General features: G+C 34.1%; 3 protein-coding genes and 1 pseudogene across 4 annotated transcripts; 2 read left to right on the forward strand and 2 right to left on the reverse strand.

The window, feature by feature from the left end:
- The first annotated feature begins 2,285 nt into the window (after positions 1 to 2,285).
- LOC125657349 (uncharacterized) lies at positions 2,286 to 10,282 on the forward strand. Of its 2 annotated transcripts, XM_056145135.1 has the most exons (6): positions 2,286 to 3,014; positions 6,782 to 7,237; positions 7,675 to 8,820; positions 9,474 to 9,523; positions 9,737 to 9,858; positions 10,154 to 10,282. In XM_056145135.1, exons 1-5 carry the CDS (start codon positions 2,454 to 2,456, stop codon positions 9,807 to 9,809), a joined length of 2,286 nt encoding a protein of 761 aa, XP_056001110.1. In that variant the 5' UTR covers positions 2,286 to 2,453; the 3' UTR covers positions 9,810 to 9,858; positions 10,154 to 10,282. The 2 variants fall into 2 exon arrangements, 1 of the variants encoding a protein (XP_056001110.1); XR_008797223.1 differs by lacking the exon at positions 10,154 to 10,282 and having other exon boundaries at positions 7,675 to 8,844; positions 9,737 to 9,801.
- LOC130046308 (uncharacterized) lies at positions 10,158 to 11,168 on the forward strand (annotated as a pseudogene).
- A 1,822-nt stretch (positions 11,169 to 12,990) lies between these two features.
- On the reverse strand, positions 12,991 to 17,215 carry LOC125673133 (ATP-dependent DNA helicase RecQ-like). The gene is made up of 2 exons (XM_056145139.1): positions 16,632 to 17,215; positions 12,991 to 14,233 (listed from the first exon to the last, which is right to left on the reverse strand). The coding sequence occupies exons 1-2, from the start codon at positions 17,099 to 17,101 to the stop codon at positions 13,309 to 13,311; spliced, it is 1,395 nt and encodes a 464-aa protein (XP_056001114.1). The 5' UTR covers positions 17,102 to 17,215; the 3' UTR covers positions 12,991 to 13,308.
- A 101-nt stretch (positions 17,216 to 17,316) lies between these two features.
- On the reverse strand, positions 17,317 to 18,287 carry LOC130048436 (NADH-quinone oxidoreductase subunit B 2-like). The gene is given in 2 exon segments (XM_056145144.1): positions 17,317 to 17,629; positions 17,631 to 18,287. Coding segments are annotated over 2 exon segments (567 nt in total). The 5' UTR covers positions 18,048 to 18,287; the 3' UTR covers positions 17,317 to 17,479.
- Between the last annotated feature and the right edge of the window lie 3,393 nt (positions 18,288 to 21,680).

A 21,680-nucleotide genomic window follows, 5' to 3' on the forward strand; every position in this document is an offset into this window, starting at 1 on the left:
ATGCAAGGTGAAGATAACGAACAGTGATCAATCTCATAACTCCTACAAGTTATACAAAATAGATAGTTGGGCAAACACGGACCCCTGGACACACCAGAGGTGGAATCAGGTGCCTAGGAGGAGTAAGCATCCCCTGTTGATACTAAATTCATAAGTACATGCTTTTAGCTTTCCTTTTTATGCCATCAACAATTTTTTTTTTGCTGATGCTACCGGACTGGGTGGTATAACCGATTACATTTCGGACTTGACTAATGATTCTGGGTTTTTTCTAAGAATGGTAGGTTGTTTTTTTTTTTGCTTGACCATCAGAATAATCTTGAGAGTACATGTATATATATTTACTATGATGTTTGTCATAACTCAGTCATTTAGTGTCATTCAACCTTGAATTTTTATTTTTAGCATCTTTGACATCTTCAGAACAGTTCACAGATGTTAACAGCAGGTACATGTATGTTATACTTGAATGTATAATCAAATTAAAACTATTCTGCTTGAACAGTACAATTGAAAACACAGTTGCAGTTTTGATATAATAACAGGCATAAGTATATTATACATAATCATGTTAAGGCAGTATCAATTGATGTTTAAAAGGTGCTGTTCATTCTCTTCAACTAGAGCAGACACTCTTTTATACCCATGTCTTTACCAAAAAACAAAAAAGAAATTGGAAATTTTTTGTGATTGTAAATGAATAAAAAATCATTTTTGAATGTGTACTTGTCCAACCATAGTTTGGCTAATTTCAGTAATTTTCTTAGTAGACACCAAGGAGATGCTGCAAAGACAGATCCAGTATCGAAATAGAAAAATGTAAGTAAATCCAGTACAAAGGATAAATTAAATATATTGGGGAAACTAGATGTAGTTTTAGTTTCACCAATATACAGGCAACGAAATGAAGGGGAAATACTAAATGCGAGTTAAAAATTGAAATAGCGAGTGAAAAATCACATGTGATCGCAGCTTTTTGCGAGTGAAAAAAAAACCCCAAAATGTATTTTGCATATTTTCATCAATCCAGAAAATTGGTAAACATCAAATATAATTTATTTCACTAAAAAAATAGATTTACTTCTTTCAAAAGTATTTCAAAGTTACAACAGACACTCCTCTTCCAAAAACGGAGACAGTTCCTAGAAATGGGCATATGACCAACTTTTCAGAAATGAAGAAAAAGTACAAATAGGAAAGGTCAGATCTTCCAAGAGCAGGCTAGGAAATAATTCATTTTCATACTGCTGTCAAAATAGACTACTAAACATCATGAAATCATATTATTGAGCTTGGCATTTAAAAATCATATCAGATATTATGGTTTAGACAATGCCTGTATTTAAAAAAAAATCAAGAAAAAGTTATATATATATATATATATATAGTTTGTAAATAAAGAATTTGGTATTTGATACAGTAAATACATCCAATAATAAAAGTCAAGAAACACAAAACTCGAATAACATTTCACTGTTAGCGCTTTCGGCTTTAATGCGTCTTCAGACAGTTATAAATTTCATAACTGTCTGAAGAGGCATTAAAGACGAAAGCGCTAACAGTGAAATGTTATTCGAGTTTTGTGTTTCTTGACTTTTATTATTGGATATATATATATATATATATATATATATATAAAGCACTAAATAATCACAACTAGGTACTGAAAATTTTCGCCCCAGTCCGGGGTCGAACCAGCGACGTACTGCACCTACCGCCTAGCAAGATTGTCAAACCAGTGCGTAAGTCCACTCGGCCACAACGACTTCTCTAAAAAGGAAGTTTTGTTATGCTCCTAAAGCGCTACTTATACACACTGATGCAATCTCACACAGTCGCTGTATATATATATATATATATATATATATATATATATATATATATAAGTAAAAAATAAAAATGAAACACGAAGACGTTTAGTAAAGCTTTAGCGCTTTCATTTCAAATCTTCAGAAGCTTTACATTTAGTAACATAGCGACGTTACGTCACAAACAGCGGAACGTTGAAATTAAACAAATCTAGACGTCATTACATACTGACTGTTGAAACGTATTGTTCATTGTGACGTCATAGTAAAGCAAAACAAATTTCGACGTCATAAGACACTGAACGTTAAAACATAGTGTTTACAGTGATGTCATTATAAAGTAATGCGTGAAAACATTTTCATTTACAAATATGATAACGTTAAACTGAATTATTGAGTTTAGGTTTGAACATATTAATGAAATGTTTTTCCTTTTCACATCTCTGAATGTCACTTCCACCTCATCGTCGGTTACCCACGGGTGCTTCTATTCGATTATCTCCATCATCACCCGTGGGTCAATCCTATTCAAATAGCTCGTTTCTCATTAAATATGCATGAACTTTTTGACCTTTTCTTATCCAATGAAATCATCGGTTACATATACCTATTGATCTTCTGCTTCGGAGATAAATATGGTGGCTCATGTTTACGATGCAAAAAGGTAACCAAGGGAAAAGTTGTGAAATATGTAGCGAAATTATCAAAGACAAAAAATCCTACAGACAGGTGAAATCAAATGTAGATTTTTGTCAGTTATTTTTAGAACTGAACTTGGAAGAAGACGGTTACGTTTGCAAGTTTTGTGTTAACAAGTTAAATAGACTTGTCAGAATTGACGACGACATTAAAACGAAAGTAGCGAAGTTGACCGAGAAACGGAATGAGTTGTTGGCAGAATTAAAAAATGCTGTCGGTAGCAAAGTACTTACACCTGTCATTAAAAAACGGGGACGACAAAAAAAAACCACACCAACACCCCGTAAACTAAAGGTCCGACGCTTGTTGTCATTCCCAAATTCTCCTGGAGCTAGTGACGTGCGTGACCCAGCTGATTCCATAAAGCCATTGAGAGATGAATCAGCAGGAGAGAGATCTCAGCAAGCTGCAGATGTATTGGATGAACAAATTCAGCCCTTAGTTGTAGACAGTGTACAACCTGATTCACAAACTAAGTTATACCATGAAAAGGAATTTGATGTCAAGGTAATATTAAAATATTATTACTTTTATTGTAGTGAAATATGGGGAGTGAATCTCTCATTCAAAAGTATTTCAAAGATAGAAAAAATTCATTAAAGATATCCTTGGAATGCACTGCAAAACATCCTATTGCTGGTTGTCTGGCAGAACTTAACAGACTACCACTTAGGTCCAAATTTCATTCTAAAATATAAAGTATAAAATATTGGAATCACCTGATAACTTCTGATTCTTTGGCTTTTAAACTTTACCAATTCACAAGTGATTACAGTACTTGGAATTTGGGATTTTCAAACATTACAAAATATTCAATTTCAACACCTTTTACCAAAAATAATTTAACAAAGAATCATTGACCAGTGCACTCAGGAGTAATCAGAAAAAAAATCTTTGGTTCAGAAAAACTTCAATATTTTATAATATATATATACAAAAAGAGAGAAAATGAGAAAAAGAACTCCATTTGTTGATTTACTCAGGAAAAGATCTGAGAGATAATTCTCAGTAGAATTAGATTGAGTTCACATAAAATATTGCAAAAATTTAGAAAGTGGTAGATATAATTTCACATAAATAATGAAAGATGTGGTAATGCTTGCCACACTGGTGTGATTGAGGATGAAATTCATTTCTTTTTCAATACATGTACAAATCTTATTGTAAGCTAAGAAACACCTACCTTAGAAATATCTATAATATTAAACAGAAAAATATTTTTTCTGGACATTGAAAGATACATGTTACATGTATATATTTAAACAGTGATATACATTAAGTCTTAAAAATTACTGTGAAATTTATAAGAAACTAATCCAATAAAAATTTGTAAACATTATGTATGGTGTTCAATGGGCCTTTGCCAATTATTGTAATTGTGTTTGTGTCAATAAATATTGTATTTGTATTAAACAAATACTGTGTATACACACACCTGACATGTAAAAAAAAATTGCATTGGTAGGCATTGAAAACAAATAGATCATGTTGATACATATATTTCAAAACTATTGAAGGGAGATGGTGTATATTAAATTTACTCCAGCATGCTTGCGGTTCATGGCAAACTACTTTTGACATATATATATATATATATGGAAAGTTAATCGAAGCTCTATTTACTTGGAGTAGGTGTTATATATTGTCACCAGTATAATTTTGTTTATCTTGACTTCGAAAAAGTATTGGTATGGTAATGGCTGACATAATTTCAACTGACACTACACAGAGCAGAGTGATGGCAATTTCTTGAAAAAAATATTGTTCTATTTTTTTTTTTTTTTAAATAAGATGCTCTTACATCAATGTCTTGTAATATAACCCCTGGCCCTCTGTACCTACTTATCTCTATGTGGTACTGACATCTAAAATGTTTGTTTGTGGGTGAATGAAAAAATGAAGCAAAGCATACTTGACCAATTTTACATGATTTACAAACTGTCTTGGTGATTTTAATGATATATTACCATATATTGTGTCATGGTATTTTGTAGGAATGTTTCTTTATTGATTATAATGCCCTTTTGTATTTATTAACTTCAATGTATATACAACATAACATTACTTAGGAAAAATGATTTCAACTAACTTGAAATTCATTGACAAATAATTTCAGTTTGTGCCTCTTTTCTTTTTTAAATTACTCAAATCATGACACTTAATTTTGTTCCCCAAACAAAGTTTGGGAACATATTGTTTTTACTCTGTTTATTATTCTTCTTCCTTCTTGTGACATTTTTGTCCTCAAATGTTCTCCTTTGCAATCTAAGTTGGGTTTTTTATTTTTATATTTCTCAATGAAATCATTTGATATTTATATCGTTGGTATAACTTGAGACCTTAACTGTTTAGCATGGTCAAAATTACAATTTTGCACGTGTGCTTAAATTTGATAGGATATAACAGAAAAACGTATTATAGAACTTTAACGTTAATAAAGGAAATCTAATGAAATTTACAGGAAAGGTAGATATGCCAAATTTCTACAGATCCTTGCAATAAAAATTTCAAAATACATACCTTTTACATATAAGTAGATGACATTAGGCTTCTAACTTTTCATATCCTTATCTTATTATATTGAAATACTTGATTTTCTTAATTCTTTAATAATTGATATGCAAATCATGCATGAAACCATTTCAAACTATTTACTGATTTAATAATAATTAGTATATTATTGTGTATTTGATGTGTACTTTTAGATTATAGATCCATTATTTTTTGCAGAATTTTGTAAAAATTATCATAAAAATAATCTTGACATGAACATTATTTTAGTATACCATCAATTTTGATAAAAATTACTATTATATGATCTCCAAAAGAATTTTCGATTTCTTAAAAAATATCTTGAAAGTTAAGGTCATCTAATTCCCTGAAAATTGTGTCCCTTGATGACCTTTCCTGTCTCCCTCTTAGAACCTTATAATTTGTACATTCGGGCAGCCAAGCTTTCACACATTTAGTTTTTAGCTCACCTGAACCGAAGGTTCAAGTGAGCTATTCTGATCACATTTTGTCCGGCGTCCGTCTGTCTGTCCGTACACTTTTCACATTTTCGACTTCTTCTCCAGAACCACTGGGCCAATTTCAACCTAACTTGGCCAAAAGCATCCTTGGGTGAAGGGCTTTCAAGTTTGTTCAAATGAAGGGCCATGTCCCTTTCAAAGGGGAGATAATCACAAAAATGCAAAAATTGGGTGGGGTCATTTAAAAATCTTCTTCTCAAGAACCACTGGGCCAGAAGAGCTGAAATTTACCTGAAAGCTTCCTGATATATTGCAGATTCAAGTTTGTTCAAATCATGGCCCCCGGTGGTAGGATGGGGCCACAAGGGGGTATCAAAATTTTACATACAAATATATAGGGAAAAACTTTAAAAATCTTCTTCTCAAGAACCACTAAGCCAGAAAAGCTGAGATTTACATGAAAGCTTCCTGACATAATGCAGATTCAAGTTTGTTCAAATCATGGGCCCCGGGGGTTGAATGGGGCCACAATAGGGGATCAAAGTTTTACATACAAATATATAGGAAAAATCTTTAAAAATCTTCTTCTCAAGAACCACTGAGCCAGAAAAGCTGATTTTTACATGAAAACTTTCTGACATAGTGCAGATTCAAGTTTGTTCAAATCATGGCCCCTGGGGATAAGATGGGGCCCCAAGGGGGGATCAAAGTTTTACACACAAATATATAGGGAAAATTTTTAAAAATCTTCTCAATAACCACTGAGTCAGAAAATCTGATATTTACAAGAAAACTTTCTGACATAGTGCAGATTCAAGTTTGTTCAAATCATGGCCCCCGGGGGTAGGATGGGGCCACAAGTGGGGGGGGGGTCAAAGTTTTACATACAAATATAGGAAAAAACTTTAAAAATCTTCTTCTCAAGAACCATTGGGCCAAAGAAATTTACATGAAAGCTTTCTGACATAGTGTAGATTCAAGTTTGCAAAGGGTAGTTTGGACCATAATAGGGACTAAGGTTTTACATGCAAATATATATTGAAAGTCTTCAGATATGGGCCAAGGTGACTCAGGTGAGCAATGTGGCCCATGGGCCTCTTGTTTCTTTAAGAAAGCATCACTCAGATCCATTTTGCCCATCCCTAGATATATGCACATGATTATTTTCATTAAACTAAGAGAATTAAGTGCTAACAACAAAACAAAAAATTAAATTTTCAGACTGATGTTTGTGTCTGCCATTACCATGCAAATATATTGACCAAGGTCTGTAAATAACAAAGACATTTTGCATAATTTTAGATCACAGTAAAGTATGGAAGCAAATATAGGTCCTCAGTTGTTCATGATCCCATCAAACAAGCAATATGCAGAGCTATGTTCAACAAAAGTAAAACTTTTGTACATCACTTGATGAAGACAGACCAGTACAAGAAAATTGTAGTTCAAGTCATTTGTAAGGAGATACGCAAGGAAATCAGCGAAATTTGCAGAAAAGAAGATAATCAGCTGCATTACAACACCGAAATTAAAGACTGGAAAAGTCTCCTGCAATATTTCAACCAGCGAGCTCCTATTACTGCATCATTGTTAAAAAGTGTTATATCAAAGGATTTTAAAGAGAGTGAAATTGAAGGGCATAAACTGATAAGCCTCTGCACTGGGTTTTCAGTTTTGTTGTACAGCAGAAACAACACCCTATCAAGACTGCAGTACACTATTGGACTGATATTGGATCAATGTGGTGCCACCAAAGAGGTATGCTTTTTTCTTTAATATTTTTATGAAAAATATATTTTACAAATTAAGTTATAAATTTTATTCAATCTTAACATGTGTTGTGAAAAGTTTTATACTAGTATATTAATCATTGTGATGTCAATTCAAAAATGTAAAAACCTATGCAAGATAGGAATTGAATTAAGTCATATAAACACATCAATATAAGCTGACCTGTATGCTAATTAAAATGTGTAATACTCATTAAATAATTAAAGGCTATTATGATTGTTTCTACATGACAACAAACTGCTGAATCTTAATTATTTAGAATTTAGCTTGGATATTAAGATCAGGAATTTTTTTTGGTACATTTCACAGTCCTTGGAACAAATACTCAGGTGACCACTAAGGCCTGTGGGCCTCTTGCTGAAACAAAATTGAAAACGACTCATCCTTAATTTTAATTATTTCAGGCAATATCAGTGTTACATGACCTGGGGATATCTGTGTCTCCAAGTGCTTTACACAGAAAGAAGAGAGACATTGTAAGACAACAAGAAGAGATTGTTCAAGAAACAGTTGGCAAGTATGTTTCTGAGAGGCGAGATGCCATGACTGCAACCAAACTCATTAGGGAGTATGAAGATCAAATGAGTGAAATGAATGTATTGTTCAAACCTAAAACTCAGCCAGTTTTGTTTGAAAAATTTGACATGCCCAGGACCCCTAGAGTGTTGTCAAATGGATGTGGGGTGCAGTTAGATACTTTAACAACTCGTGAGCTTTGGGATTGTTCTAAAAGATCAACATCCAATACCAGTGCAGACAGTGAAGTGACTTTTTCAATGAATTACCATTCACAGATGAGAGGTGTGACTCAGGAACCAGTCACTGTGCAGTTTAATGCTAGTGCAAATCAAAACTCCAACCCAGGGATCATTTACTCCTCAGGAAATCAAGGAAAAGTGGTGTCTTTTTTGAAAGAGAAAATTCGGAAAACTAAGGAAAATCCATCTCCACCCATTGAAATCTTAGGTGACAATGTTGATATACTTGTTAGTCCAGCTAATATGACTTTAGATAGACAAAGAAAATCATGGCATTGGTTTCTTCTGCTTGCTACTCAGAAAAGAATAACTGACAAGGATCTTCCAACAGATGAATCCTTAGCTGATGTAGAAACGATTGACAGTTGTGAGTTTGTTCCATCTGAAGATGAAATCGAAGAATATCAGAAAAATACACAATTCCATGTGGCAAAAATATTAACAAAGTATATCGAGGAGCTGAGGCAATTCGAGAGACTCCTTCCAAATAACATCCAGCACCCAAATATTGAAAAAACTTCCCAGAAGTCTGTGTTCATTAACTGTGATTTAATTGATGAAAGTGAAAATTCCTCTGATGGAATGATTCGTATACTGCAAAGAGTGCATTCTTTAGCAGTGCCACACATCAATGAAAACATTGAAAAGGTAGTGCTGGGTGGTGATGTTTTGACCAATGAACGAGCTTTGAGTGCACAACAAGCCATGAGAAACAATGAGACCTGCGATGAAAAGTTACTTGGTGTAATACATAGACCTGAAGGATTACACAGGCAGATGAATTTTCTGATGGTAGTATTGTAATTACTTTAATTTGTGAGTTTTACTTCCTTTTCCAGTTTATAAAGTGATGCATGTGATAATACACAATCTAATTAAAATCAGATCTTCTCTTACCGTTACACTGGAGAAGATCTGATTTTAAGTAGATTTGGTAATACAATTACAAATTACTTTCTTGAGCAGTTTTTATCATCCTAAAAAAAATTTCATAAAAAATCACATGCATCACTATTTTTCTAAAATAATTTTCCAAACTTTGTATACATCAAGTTGATAGAAATGGTGGAGAAATCTAACAAGTGAGCTTGTCTGATCACCCGCTGTCTGTCTCTCTGTCTGTAAACTTATCACATTATCGACTTCTTCTATGCAGAACCACTGGACCAATTGCAATCAAAATTGGTACAAATCATTCTTGGTTGAAGGGGATTCAGATTTGTTTAAATGAATGGCCATGCCCCTGTAAAAGGGGAGATAATGCAAAATTAGGGTGGGGTCATTAAAAAATATTTTCAAGAGCCACTGGACTAGAGAAATTGAAATTTATATGTAAGCTTTCTGACATATTGCAAATTCGTGTCATGTGAATTCATTTCCAGTTTGTCATACTGTGCATGTCTTATGATGTATGTTGTTAACTGTTTCCTTTTTTATTATGTTAGGTGACGTTTCACCATTGGAATTTACTGTTTTTGGTTTACTTCATTCTACGGTAGGTCAATCCAATTTGACAAACATTACAGAGTACCAATAACTGACAGGAAATAATTCAACTTTTTTTTCTTTACCAAAGTAATGTTGTAGACATAATGAATCAAAATATTGGTTGCAATCCCCTGAATTATAACATATTATTTATCAATAGATAGTACAATACTATAGGAAATTAAATGTGTTTTAGTTATTTCTGAATCATTTACTTCAGGGCATATATCAAGAGTTTTACAAAGAGGAAAGCAGTGGTGATGGTGGCAGTCTTTATCAGCTTCGTAACCTAATCAACAGAAGAAATGTATCAGGAGCTGAACAAGTGACCAAAGACTTAAGGTAATAGTAAATTGTCTTCATTGAAGTTTTAGTGTTTGAAAAAGAATGACATTCCACATTTATTGTATTAAAGTGGCCCCCTTTCTACAATGAATAATCCAAAAGGTCCATGGGCTGCATTGCTCACCTGAGTCACCTTAACCATTTTAAAAGATTTCCCCTCTATATTATATTCGCATTTAAAACTTTAATAATATGCAGACATGTATCAGTAATGAAAAATTTCTTGTTGTATGTACATATCATGGATTATCCCAAATGCTCTTTTAAAAATATGAATCACTGCATTGTTTAGGTCACACATGACATACATCATGGATGTAATGAGTGGATATGTGGTTGCAGCATTTATGAGTTTACACAACATGAATGATTTAGACGACAAACCACCAAACCTCCCACTATTTTCCCTCATGAATGAAAATTAAAAGAAGGACTGGCTATATGATCAAGCTGAAATTGTGATGGATAGTTTAGGAATCAAGGATACAAGCTACATAGAAGTGCTGCGTGACAATGTTAAGCATTTAGATATAGACTGTCAAAAAGTTGGTGAAATGAAAGACGTGAATGGGTTTAAGTGTGCACTATGTGATAAACACTATCTAACTGAGGGTCACTTTAGGAATCATCTCAAGAAGAAGCATCGGTGGCAGTTTCATGAGTGCGTACCACCAAAAAGCTCTGACAGTGTTGTTTCTAGTTTCATGAGGATGGCCCTATTGCTTCATGACACTTGTGATGCATATCGAATGGGGGATGGTGAACGTTGCTTTCGTAATGCAAAATTTGAATGGCTCTACGCAGGTGCGCTTGGGCATACCAAATATAAATTATGGTTATGGAGGTATATTGCATACATAGCTGCCATTCTTAGCCCAAGAGATAGTTTCGAGTACAAGTGGAACATTTGTCAGAATTTGATGGGAGGAGTTGACCAAAATGTACCTAATGATAATTGTGTGGAACTCCAGATCAAAAAGATAAAAACTCAGCTCAATACACAGGGAGCTAATAAGTCATTTAATTCAGCCAAAGTGGTGACAATGTCTACGCAAGTAATTGATACGATGAAGCAAAAACTTATGCAAGTAAACTATACAGTGAAGGCTGGAAGGAAGAGACCAGAGATTGACAAATCCAGGGACATCAGCCGAATTGCAGAGTGTGTGCTAAAAGATGGACATCGTGTTGTCACAGATTGGCCATCGTTCAGTCAAGCCAAAGAACCGCTTTCCAAACTTGATCCAAAGGCTATGCAACAGTGGATGCAGTTTCAGAAGAGAATTGCTTCCAAATTACTACACTAGAACATGGACAGTGAAAATGTAGTCTATGTAATCGTAGTAGGTCTTTGTTAGGCCTCGCCTAATGACAGGTGTCCTATAGGTATCATTTTATGTCAATGAAGTTGTTTCTTTGAAAAGAATTTCATGAACTTTACACTTGATTTCACAGAGGAAGGCCTGATTTATCAGATTTGTCATTGAATACATAGTTATGGGAGTCGGAATTTTTTTGTGAAATCAGTAAGATAATGATAGCATCTTGTTTGATATGCAGTATCTTTGAGACTAGAATTTTTTTAGGGTGGATGTACCAATTCAACTACCAGACCAGATACATGTAGTTCAGTGGTACAGCACCAGATGGTTAATATTCATTGTAGGTCTCTTTCTCACTTGGCAGTTTTCTGTTAAATATGAGAAAGTATTTAAGCTTGCTACAATTATCGGTATCAATGGCCATTTTCACAAAAAATCTTTGGAGTAATAAAGTTTGACTCTGCCTTAAACTCAACTGTTTAAGAATGCCAGTTTTATTACCTATGTATATAATTAGGTTTGCTCTTTCAGAAATATACCAGTACGTAAAAGATATTAGAATTAGTGTTTTAATGTATTCAATGTAAAACGAAGGGATAATCAGCAATTTTGAAGGATTTAAATCAATTGAAAATAATATCTATTGTTAAATAATGATGAAATTGAAGTAGAATATATTTTCATGTATGGTAAATGATTAGAAGCTAGTCTTTATGCACTTCAGACTTCAAAGTTATCTGCCCTTTGTAAAAATTAGAAAAATAGAATTTTCTACAGATATGTGTGGTAAATGATTAATTTTATTTCATGTTTTCATAGAGAAAGTGTATGATTCAATTTGTGCAATCATTCAAACATACTGAACATGCTGAATGAAACTGAAATCTTGAAAGCAATTTCACATTTTATTTATTTCTGTTAAGGTAGTTCCAACTTTGTGTGATGGTTGAAAATGAAAAAAAAAATCCATAACAAGAATTTACCAATTTTTTTTTATCCGTTCAATTAAATTTCTCTGAAAGAAATATCTCCATCATGCGCAAAGTTTCATTTGATAAAATATTTTTTCAAAAACCTATGATCGATGACATCTCATGAAGATCGATCTACCTTAATTTATGTACATGTGTTGACTTTTATAACGGGTGTGTATGTGTGTGAAACAACAATGTTGAATGTTTGGTTAAAAATAACACAGTATCTAATTGCATGGGAGCAACTTCAAAATCTGAGAATTTTTTTTTACATTACATAATAATACCCACCCCCATAGAATTCAATGCCATAAATATTTATCTAAATTTGATTTTCCTCATTCTTATATATAAAAAGAAACATTTCCAATAACAACAATGCAAGATGCACTTTTTAATAAATACTTGTATGAAATTTTTAGACGTACTACGCCTGGAAATCAAAGAAATCCAGGCGTACAAGAGTTTTACGTAGTTTTGAAAATACGGTTAAATTTGAGACGTACACGTATTTTGAAAAAAATACGTCTCCTTAACCCAAGGCGTATTTTTCAAACTCCAGGTGGATTTTGTAACTTTGTTCATTCTAAATAGGGAATTCAGAGACTTAGACTTTTCAAGAGGCATATTTTTTTGTTAAAAGAACTTAGTCAATTTCATGAGACATATTATTATAAATCCAGATGGATTTTACAACTTTGTAACTTTTTTTGAAATTGAAGCTATTCTCTTTTTTTTTTTGGTATGATTCTGTTAAATTCCCAACTTCAAGCAAATGTCTCAGTCCCTTGATACCAAAACCTTAACCAAAAAAAAAACTTGACACAAGTAGCTACATGAAATGAAATGCTTTTATCTTGGATATATACAAATTACAATGACAGCCATTTCCTCTAGATTGTATTGAAGTTGTGAACATTGCACATACAAATCTTGATAAATAATAATTACCTGGTATGTCTATTTCAATGACTGAGAATTTTGACAGAAATTTAATTACAATACATAAAAAATAAATTTCATTTTTGAAATTACATGAGGGTATGAACTGCAATGCTTCAAACATGTCAAACTGGCATTCATGAAGTGGTATAATGTTTAAAGAAGCATGTCAGTAGGAAGCATTGCTTTTTCAAAAATGAAATTCATTTCTACATTATATCAAATGTATCATCATCCTCATCATCAAACTCAAAATCTGTGTCATCTGACATACAAAAACTTTCATCACTTGAATCATCATCAGTTTTGTATAAATGAAATGGGTGCTGAAACTGTAAACAACACTTGTCTTCACAATCACATTTCTGTGAGCAAATATCACAACACAGATGCTTGATACCTTTTCCATTTGGAAGAGAATCGTATGACTGTAACATTTGAAGTCTACGGCATTTATCTTTATTCTCAATGTAATTTTTCATGTCAGAATCAAGTTTGTGTGTGTGTCTGCTGTTGTAAATAAGCAGATGCAAAGCTTGACAACCATCACGACCAGCACGCCCAAGCTGTTGAACGAAACTGTCCATATCTTTAGGTGGACCATAATGTACAACATTGTTGATGCCTTTATAATTCACCCCCATACCTGCTGCACTTGTAGCAATTAAGACTCGTATTGTCCCATTCTCATCATTCATGTCCTGTCTAATTTTTTCCTTCACTGTTTCAGATGTACAAGAATGAAACATATTGACATATTCCATAACAGACTTGTCCAACACCATCAGAAATGCAGTATATATGTCTGCACAAGTTTTTATACTTGAACAAAATACAAGTGTTCTGGTACAGTCCTTTTTCTCAAGAGACAAGTCCTTTAGTAACCAACCAAATGTCACTTCAATAGGCACAGTGTTTTTAATCTTTTCCAGAAATAATTTTATGTTTTCCCTATCTGGACTGTCAATAATGTCTACACAGTTGTTTAGAGCAAGTCGTTTCCTAATTAATTTTCTTGCTTCCTTACTAGCAGTGGCTGTGATCACTAGGGCAGGACAACTGATCAATGATCTTATCTCCCCGGTCCGTGAAAACCATTCCCTGAAAGCCTGGATATGCATTGTACTTTCTCCCCTGTGAACAAAAGTGAAATTAGAAATGAATTGAAAATGAAAGAGAAACTTGCATGTAAATTGTTGACAGAATTACAAATAATGAGAACAATTGTGTTTCACATGGGGAGGGGGGGTACTGGGGTGAAATATAATTAAATAAGAAAAGAGCCACACAAGCCGATTATTATGGACCCACCCCTACCCATGGTATGTTGAAATTAACTATTTCAATAAAGGGCAATGAGACCTGGGACTAGTAAGTTGTTAGAATTTGTTTCCCATTCCCTTTAATTTGTTCAATAACCAAGATGCCCACGGGCCTTATTAGTTCACCTGTTAGTGATGAGTCATGATGACTGATCTGATCGAAATTAAAGTCATTTCTGACAGGGTTGGCAAAAAAGTGGTCAATATGAGTATTGACCGTACTGGTGGTCAATACTGGTTAAAACCGGTCATTACTGGTTAATACTGGTCGATTGAAAATATTTGGTCATTATTGTCTGTGTTATTTATTTTAAATAAATAATATACAAATGACTGTTGAATTGGGGAAGATGTAAAAATTTCTGTAAGTATATTTTAACTGTTGAATAAACATTTGAGGGGGTGGGTTGGTGATGTTTTCATAACAATGTCATACTAATATTTTTGCCCAATTTGTCTCCAATCTTTTAGGTTTATTTACATTTACAAATACTCATAAGACCTATATGATTATCATGTGAAAATGACATTGAATATTCCTAAATTCAAATTAATCTATCATAATATTCAGTATGTCTTCATTTCATTCTTCATAAATTTTGAAAATACATAGATATTTTTGTTGCGGACACTACAGGTCATCATACATTACATATCTAATATATCGTCATTTATTTTAAAATCAATGTTGATAAATGTTTCTTTCTCGACTAATTCATGTGTCATAGGATCAACTCTGGAAAATTAGACATCAAAAGTTGTAGAATGGGTTTTATTTTAAATGGGAATTACCATATAACATTGACCATTAATTTTCCCTCATTATATATTGTTATGCAGTTTCAAAAAATATTGATGGTGTCACAGATGTTCATTCTATTAAACATGTTCTAAGGAATGATTTTATATATTAAATTTCATAAATTAAAGAATACTGATAACTCTTATTTGTTTTCTCTCAAATTTTATATTGTTGCGGACACTACAAATATACTAAAGTATTTGAATATGTATACACTAGATGTTATGGGTGTAAATTCCGAGTTTGAACATATATTTTCACAATATTTTAATCCATTACATGTTTAAAGTAAATACTTGAATAGTTATAGTTATCATAAAGATAAATCAAAATACATTTTCTTGAAAAAATCTATGAAATCAAAAAGCTGTTTCGGGCTCTACAGGGTTGTTGACACTACAAAACACAATATATCTGTCATAAAACTTAGCAATACTGAGCTAAAGTCTGTTTCTTTGGTAGACACATTAGTAACTGTATTGCCTCTTACCAGTAAGAGTATAGAATTTTAAGTCATCAAGCATTCCAAAATATGCACATGTTGCGGACACTACAGAATGTTTGGGACATTTTTATGCCAGTTAGAGAAAAATGCGTAATTTTTTTCTGGCTTTGAATAATCCACTCAAACTTTTTTATAATGTTTCATTTAGTATTCAACTCAATTTTCAATGCAAAACAAAAGTTGAAATAATGAATTAACATGTAGTTTTTTTTTCTTGTAAGTTTAAACATTGGAATTTTATAAAATTGCAAGACGTACAGGCATTTTCACATATTTAAACATTATTTCGCTAATATTTTTTTGATTTACATATAGTAAATTGCACGTAAAAGTGGAATAATTTCTCACTGATCTGGTTTCTATTACCAAAAGCCTCTTCTATAAATCTCTTAGAACAAAAACTTGAAAATAAAGCCATTTTTGAGCTGCAACAGCATAACACACAAAATATCCCTTTTTTTCAGTTGTATATCTTGAATATTTTTTTTTAATAGAACATGGGACTTTTATATATCATTGGATTTGTTAAAGGTACCATTTGGTCAATATTTGGTCATATTTGTTATGGGTTTAATCATATATATTGATGTAGAATGCATTATAACATTAGCAAGTATGAATTATCACCAATACTGTGAAAATGGCATTTTGCATACGACCCTAATTTAACAAAATGCAGATGTGAATAACATTAATCTCAAGTTCGTTGTAGTGAATATGGGAAATTTCTTTCAACTGTAAGTAACAAAATAGTATAATCTATTTTGGTATATTCCCTATACTCTTTTTCATATGGAGTGCATTGAACAAAAAACGGGATATAACAACACATCTACACGTATAATTTACGTCACAATATTGAAATTTATTTTCTGTAAATAAGTAAATATACGGTTTACCTACCAATGAACAACAGTATGGGCTTCATCAACAACAAATAATCGGAAGGACTTGGATGATGACAACATATTCCGCCATTTGTCATTCTGTAAAACAGCTTCTGGTGAAGTGAAGAGAAATTGGTATTCACCAGCAAGGATCCCATCGTCCTCGTTCGCATCTTTACCAATGTAGGTTGCTGTAAATCCTTTTGATTTCAAAAATTCAGTCTGTTCCTTCATAATAGCAAGGAGGGGACTAACAATAAGTACGTGTGCAAGTTGTGGTTGGTACATACGCTCGTAAAACAAAGGAAATGCCATGTAACAGAGTGATTTTCCACCACCAGTTCTCAGGGAGAGGAACACATCCCGATTATCTAAAAGACTACTAATTGCCTTTTCTTGTTGAGCACTTAGCTTTTCCACTTCAAAAACTTCTCCGACTTTCGTCAATAATGGCGCTTCCATACTTGATTGTTTTCCGAATATCATTTTGAAAGGTGTTACGTGATTGGTCGGGCTCTCCGAGTAAAGTTTACTCGGACGTGATTTGATTGGTTACCCCCGTCATGCATAATTAATGAGAAACGAGCAAAAATAGCATCAGACAACCACGGGTATGAGGGAGCGTGAGTGGACTCAAAACCGTGGTTTGCGACGATGCTTCCACCTGTAAACTTGTAAAATGGAAATGTAAGGGGAGAACATTTTTTTTTCAAGCAATAACAGTTTTAATCGCACATCTTGTAGTACAACAACAAAGTAAACATTTGTCACACACATCTATATGTCACTGATTTTCTGCACATGTCCATCTGCAGAACCAACATATAAGGTACATAAAATAGGTATTTTTTTTTGAAAATTAGATCATTGTTTTTCCTGTCTCTTAAATTTTACTAGATTGAATAGCTTCTGAAAGGGAACATCCTGGGGTTCCCCTAAAGTGCCTCTTTTCTTTGGGTTGAAGTAATTACGGCGATACCATGTCTGAGTAACTTTCATCCTCTTGATTTTTTTTCTGTAACTGGAGAAAAGCATACAAAAGGGCTTCTGCTGTCGGTGGACAACCAGGTACATATATGTCTACCGGCACAATTCTGTCACAGCCCCTGACAACTGAGTATGAGTAATGATAATATCCTCCTCCATTGGCACAGCTTCCCATAGAGATCACCCAGCGGGGATCTGGCATCTGATCATATACCCTTCTCAGTGCAGGTGCCATCTTATTTGTCAAAGTGCCTGCGACAATCATGACGTCAGCATGACGTGGACTTGCTCGAAATACAATTCCAAATCGATCCATGTCATAACGTGGGGCAGCAAAATGCATCATTTCCACAGCACAGCATGCTAAACCAAATGTCATGGGCCACAGAGAAGTCCTTCTTCCACAGTTCAACAAATCATCAGCTGTAGCCATGACAAAATCCATGTTGCTCTCTGGGGCCTGGTGAGGAGAATAAGGATCCCGAGGGCCTGGTTGTACTACTTGTGTGTTAGCATCTGTACTCTGTCTTCTGTATGGTACCAAACTTGTTTGTTTTTCATTTTCTTTTTCAGATGCTAGTGTCTTCAAATTGACGGAACATGTAAGAGCTGGGCTGCGTCAACTCAGTAGGGATCCCAAAAGGTGATTTATTGATCCGGAAAATCTGAGAACCGATCTGGTCACCAGTGTTGGGATTTCCTGATTTCACTCGAGAATTCATCTTGGAGACGGACGCTAGTCTTGAAGGTCTTGGAGCCGTTTTGTCGCAAGAGACACCAAATGGTAAAGTAGTGATTGCCTACGCATCAAGATCACTCAGAAAAGCAGAGAAAAACATGGAGAAATATAGTTCTATGAAACTGGAATTATTAGCACTCAAGTGGTCAGTTAGCGAAAAATTTCGGGACTACCTTCTTGGATCGAAATTTATTGTGTATACTGACAATAATCCGTTAAGTTATATCCACAAAGCCAAGCAGCGTGTCGACGCAACTACAATGCGCTGGATCGGAGAATTGGCTCAGTTCAACTTCTCGGTGAAATACCGTTCTGGAAGGGTCAATCGAAATGCGGATGCTCTGAGTCGACGACCTATTTCATCGGAGATAGAAAGTGTTGTGGATACTCTAAACAGGATTACGCAGAGTACATCGTTGGAGGTGTTAAAGGGAAGCATGAACTATATTGGTGAAGAAGCAGCTAACGTTCAGTTGCGTTCCGTGTGTGCGACAGCTACATTACCTGAATTTATCCCAACAGACATTGCGGCACTTCAGGAACATGATCCGGTCTTAAGTAGAGTGCGTTATTGGATGGATCGAGACGATAAACCGTCAGTTTCTGAATTGAAACAGGAGCACAAAAGTGTCAGGAAACTACTTAATCAAAGAGACAGACTATTTTTTGAGAACTCTGTGATATTCAGGAAAATTCAGGATGAAACAGGAGAACAGAATCAGCTTTTGCTTCCGGAAGTTCTAAAACAAAAAGTTCTACAGAGTGTTCACAATCATGCGGGACACCAAGGCATTGAAAAGACATATTTCTAAAGAAAAGATGTTTCTGGCCAAGCATGCTACAAGATGTTCAAAAATGGTGCAAGTCCTGTGAGAGATGTTTGATAGGGAAGGCTCCCCTTCCTGCCATTAACCCCCCAGTCAGCAATCTTATGGCATACAAACCCTTAGAAATTCTCGCTATTGATTTCACAGTGTTGGAAAGGTCGTCAGATGGACGTGAAAACGTGTTAATTATGACGGACATATTTACCTGTTGTGTCACCGAAGTACATGTATGTAAAACTCAATTATATTCTCCCATTAAGTATAAATAGAAAACATTAAGCTATAACCTAGTTCTCAATTCTATATGTCTGATTAAAGCAAATGCTAAATATTGAATTCTGCTTCCTAACAGCATTGTTTAGCAAAGAATCTCCTACAATACCTTACACACGATATAGTGAATCTATGCACTCAAAATATTCACAGACAAATTATTGTGTACTTGAAAATGACAAATATATCACCAAAAACTTACACAACATCAGACACGTCTTTGTTGTTCTGTATCTCGTGCAAAAATACTGCCAATAGCAGGTTCTATTATTACACACACTGACCAATCACTGACCGTCTTCATAAGTGTGAAAAATATTACACGAAATGATTTTAACTCAACAAGAGATACTTTTACCCAAAATTAATAGAATATAATACTCTTCAAAGTCAATTATAATTAATTTTACAATAATAATCAGACACACAGAATACCAAAAATATCTACGTAGTTGCAGAGTCTCAATGGCGCAGAGGTTAATGCATACCGTCCATCACACGCGACCTTCTCTCGGCACCCGGTTCGAATCCCATCTGATACAACTTATTTTTTTTTTATATAAAAAAATGTTCTCCCCTTACAGAAATATATTGAATGGTTTTTGTCCACAAATATCTAAATGTTCACTTAGTTGAATTTGTCTGTATTCAAGATTGTGGAGTTGCTGTTTGTGGACCCGTACGCGAGCTCGAAGCGGGTTGCTTGTTTCCCCAATATAAAATTCTTTGCATACACACCGATACCTACATTTTGGATCATGTCATCCACACCATACAAAAACTGCAATTCCCTAAAATCTGACTAGACGTTTATGCACAATAGTGAGTGATGTAAATACCCAAGATATTCGTTTGTTAGAACTCAGATCATACTTACAAAAACAAGGTTATCCTGATAAACTTAGAGAAAACGGAATTGAAAAAGCAAAGAGTTATGACCGCTCTCAGCTACTAGCTACAAACAACCGGGAAAAAGACAAAGATATACTTCCATTTGTACATACACATAACCCGCGCAATAGAAATATACTCAATAGTTAATCAATTAAACAATATACTGAAAGACGACCAATCAACCAAGAAAATATTCAGGAAAATAAATTTCATCAACAGCAAACGTCAACCGAAAAATCTGAAAAGAATATTATGCCCTCCATATCTTAAAGACAATCACAACGTTACTAAGTGTGGGGATCCACGATGCGGGACCTGTCAATACATCACGGAAGGATCACAATACAACTTTAACGGACGGATATTTAAAGTCAATGCCAACATGTCGTGCGATAGCAAAAATGTCTTGTATGTCATTACTTGTCCTGTATGCAAAGAATTTTATATTGGGGAAACAAGCAACCCGCTTCGAGCTCGCGTGCGGGTCCACAAACAGCAAATCCACGATCCGGAATACAGGCAAATTCAACTAAGTGAACATTTAGATGTTTGTGGAAAAAAACAATAAGCCTTTTCACGATACTACGGGACTGTACTTCGCACATGCGCATAAACGCTTCCGGACGGCAACATCCGCGTTCTATTGTATGTTTATACTGGCAACAAATCATGGTCATTCAGTGCGTTGTATTTAAATGCTCGAACCGACAAGGAAGTAAAGCAAAAGAGAAAGGTGTAAGATTTTTCAGATTTCCCAAAGACAGAAGAAAGCGAGCCGCATGGATCAAGACAATAAACAGAAATAATTGGGCCTCAAATGAGTACAGTAGGGTATGTTCTGAGCATTTTGTTGATTCTTGGCATAGTGACGACCCCACGGACATCAACTATCGCCCGACTTTGTTTTCGTATAAGACAAGGGAACCATCCGATACACAGGCTGCTCGAGAGGAAAGACACAGTAAAAGGAATTTACTTCAGGTGATTTGAATGTTTACTCTACGATGACTTTACACAGGTAGAACGTACATCTTTAACTATTGTCGTATTGACGTAGAGATGAATGAATTCATTAGGATAAATGAGTTCTGTCCAAAGTCTCTTCGTTGTTCTTTTTTAATGAAAAAAAATCAATGTGCTTTTTTTTGTACTCTATGTGAATTAATATATATATTCATATATTATACATGTACATGTATATATACTGTTCAGTGTATGGCCATAAGTGAGTCATTCCATTTTTCACTATGTATTTCATTGAAAACTAATTGTGAGGTCACTTTGTCCAGTTTTTTTCTTCTTCTCTTAATTATTTAAAACTGTTCAAATTTTCTGCTGATGCTTT

Source organism: Ostrea edulis, chromosome 7 (genome assembly GCF_947568905.1).
Source record: "Ostrea edulis chromosome 7, xbOstEdul1.1, whole genome shotgun sequence".
In the NCBI taxonomy this organism is placed as follows: Eukaryota; Metazoa; Mollusca; class Bivalvia; order Ostreida; family Ostreidae; genus Ostrea; species Ostrea edulis.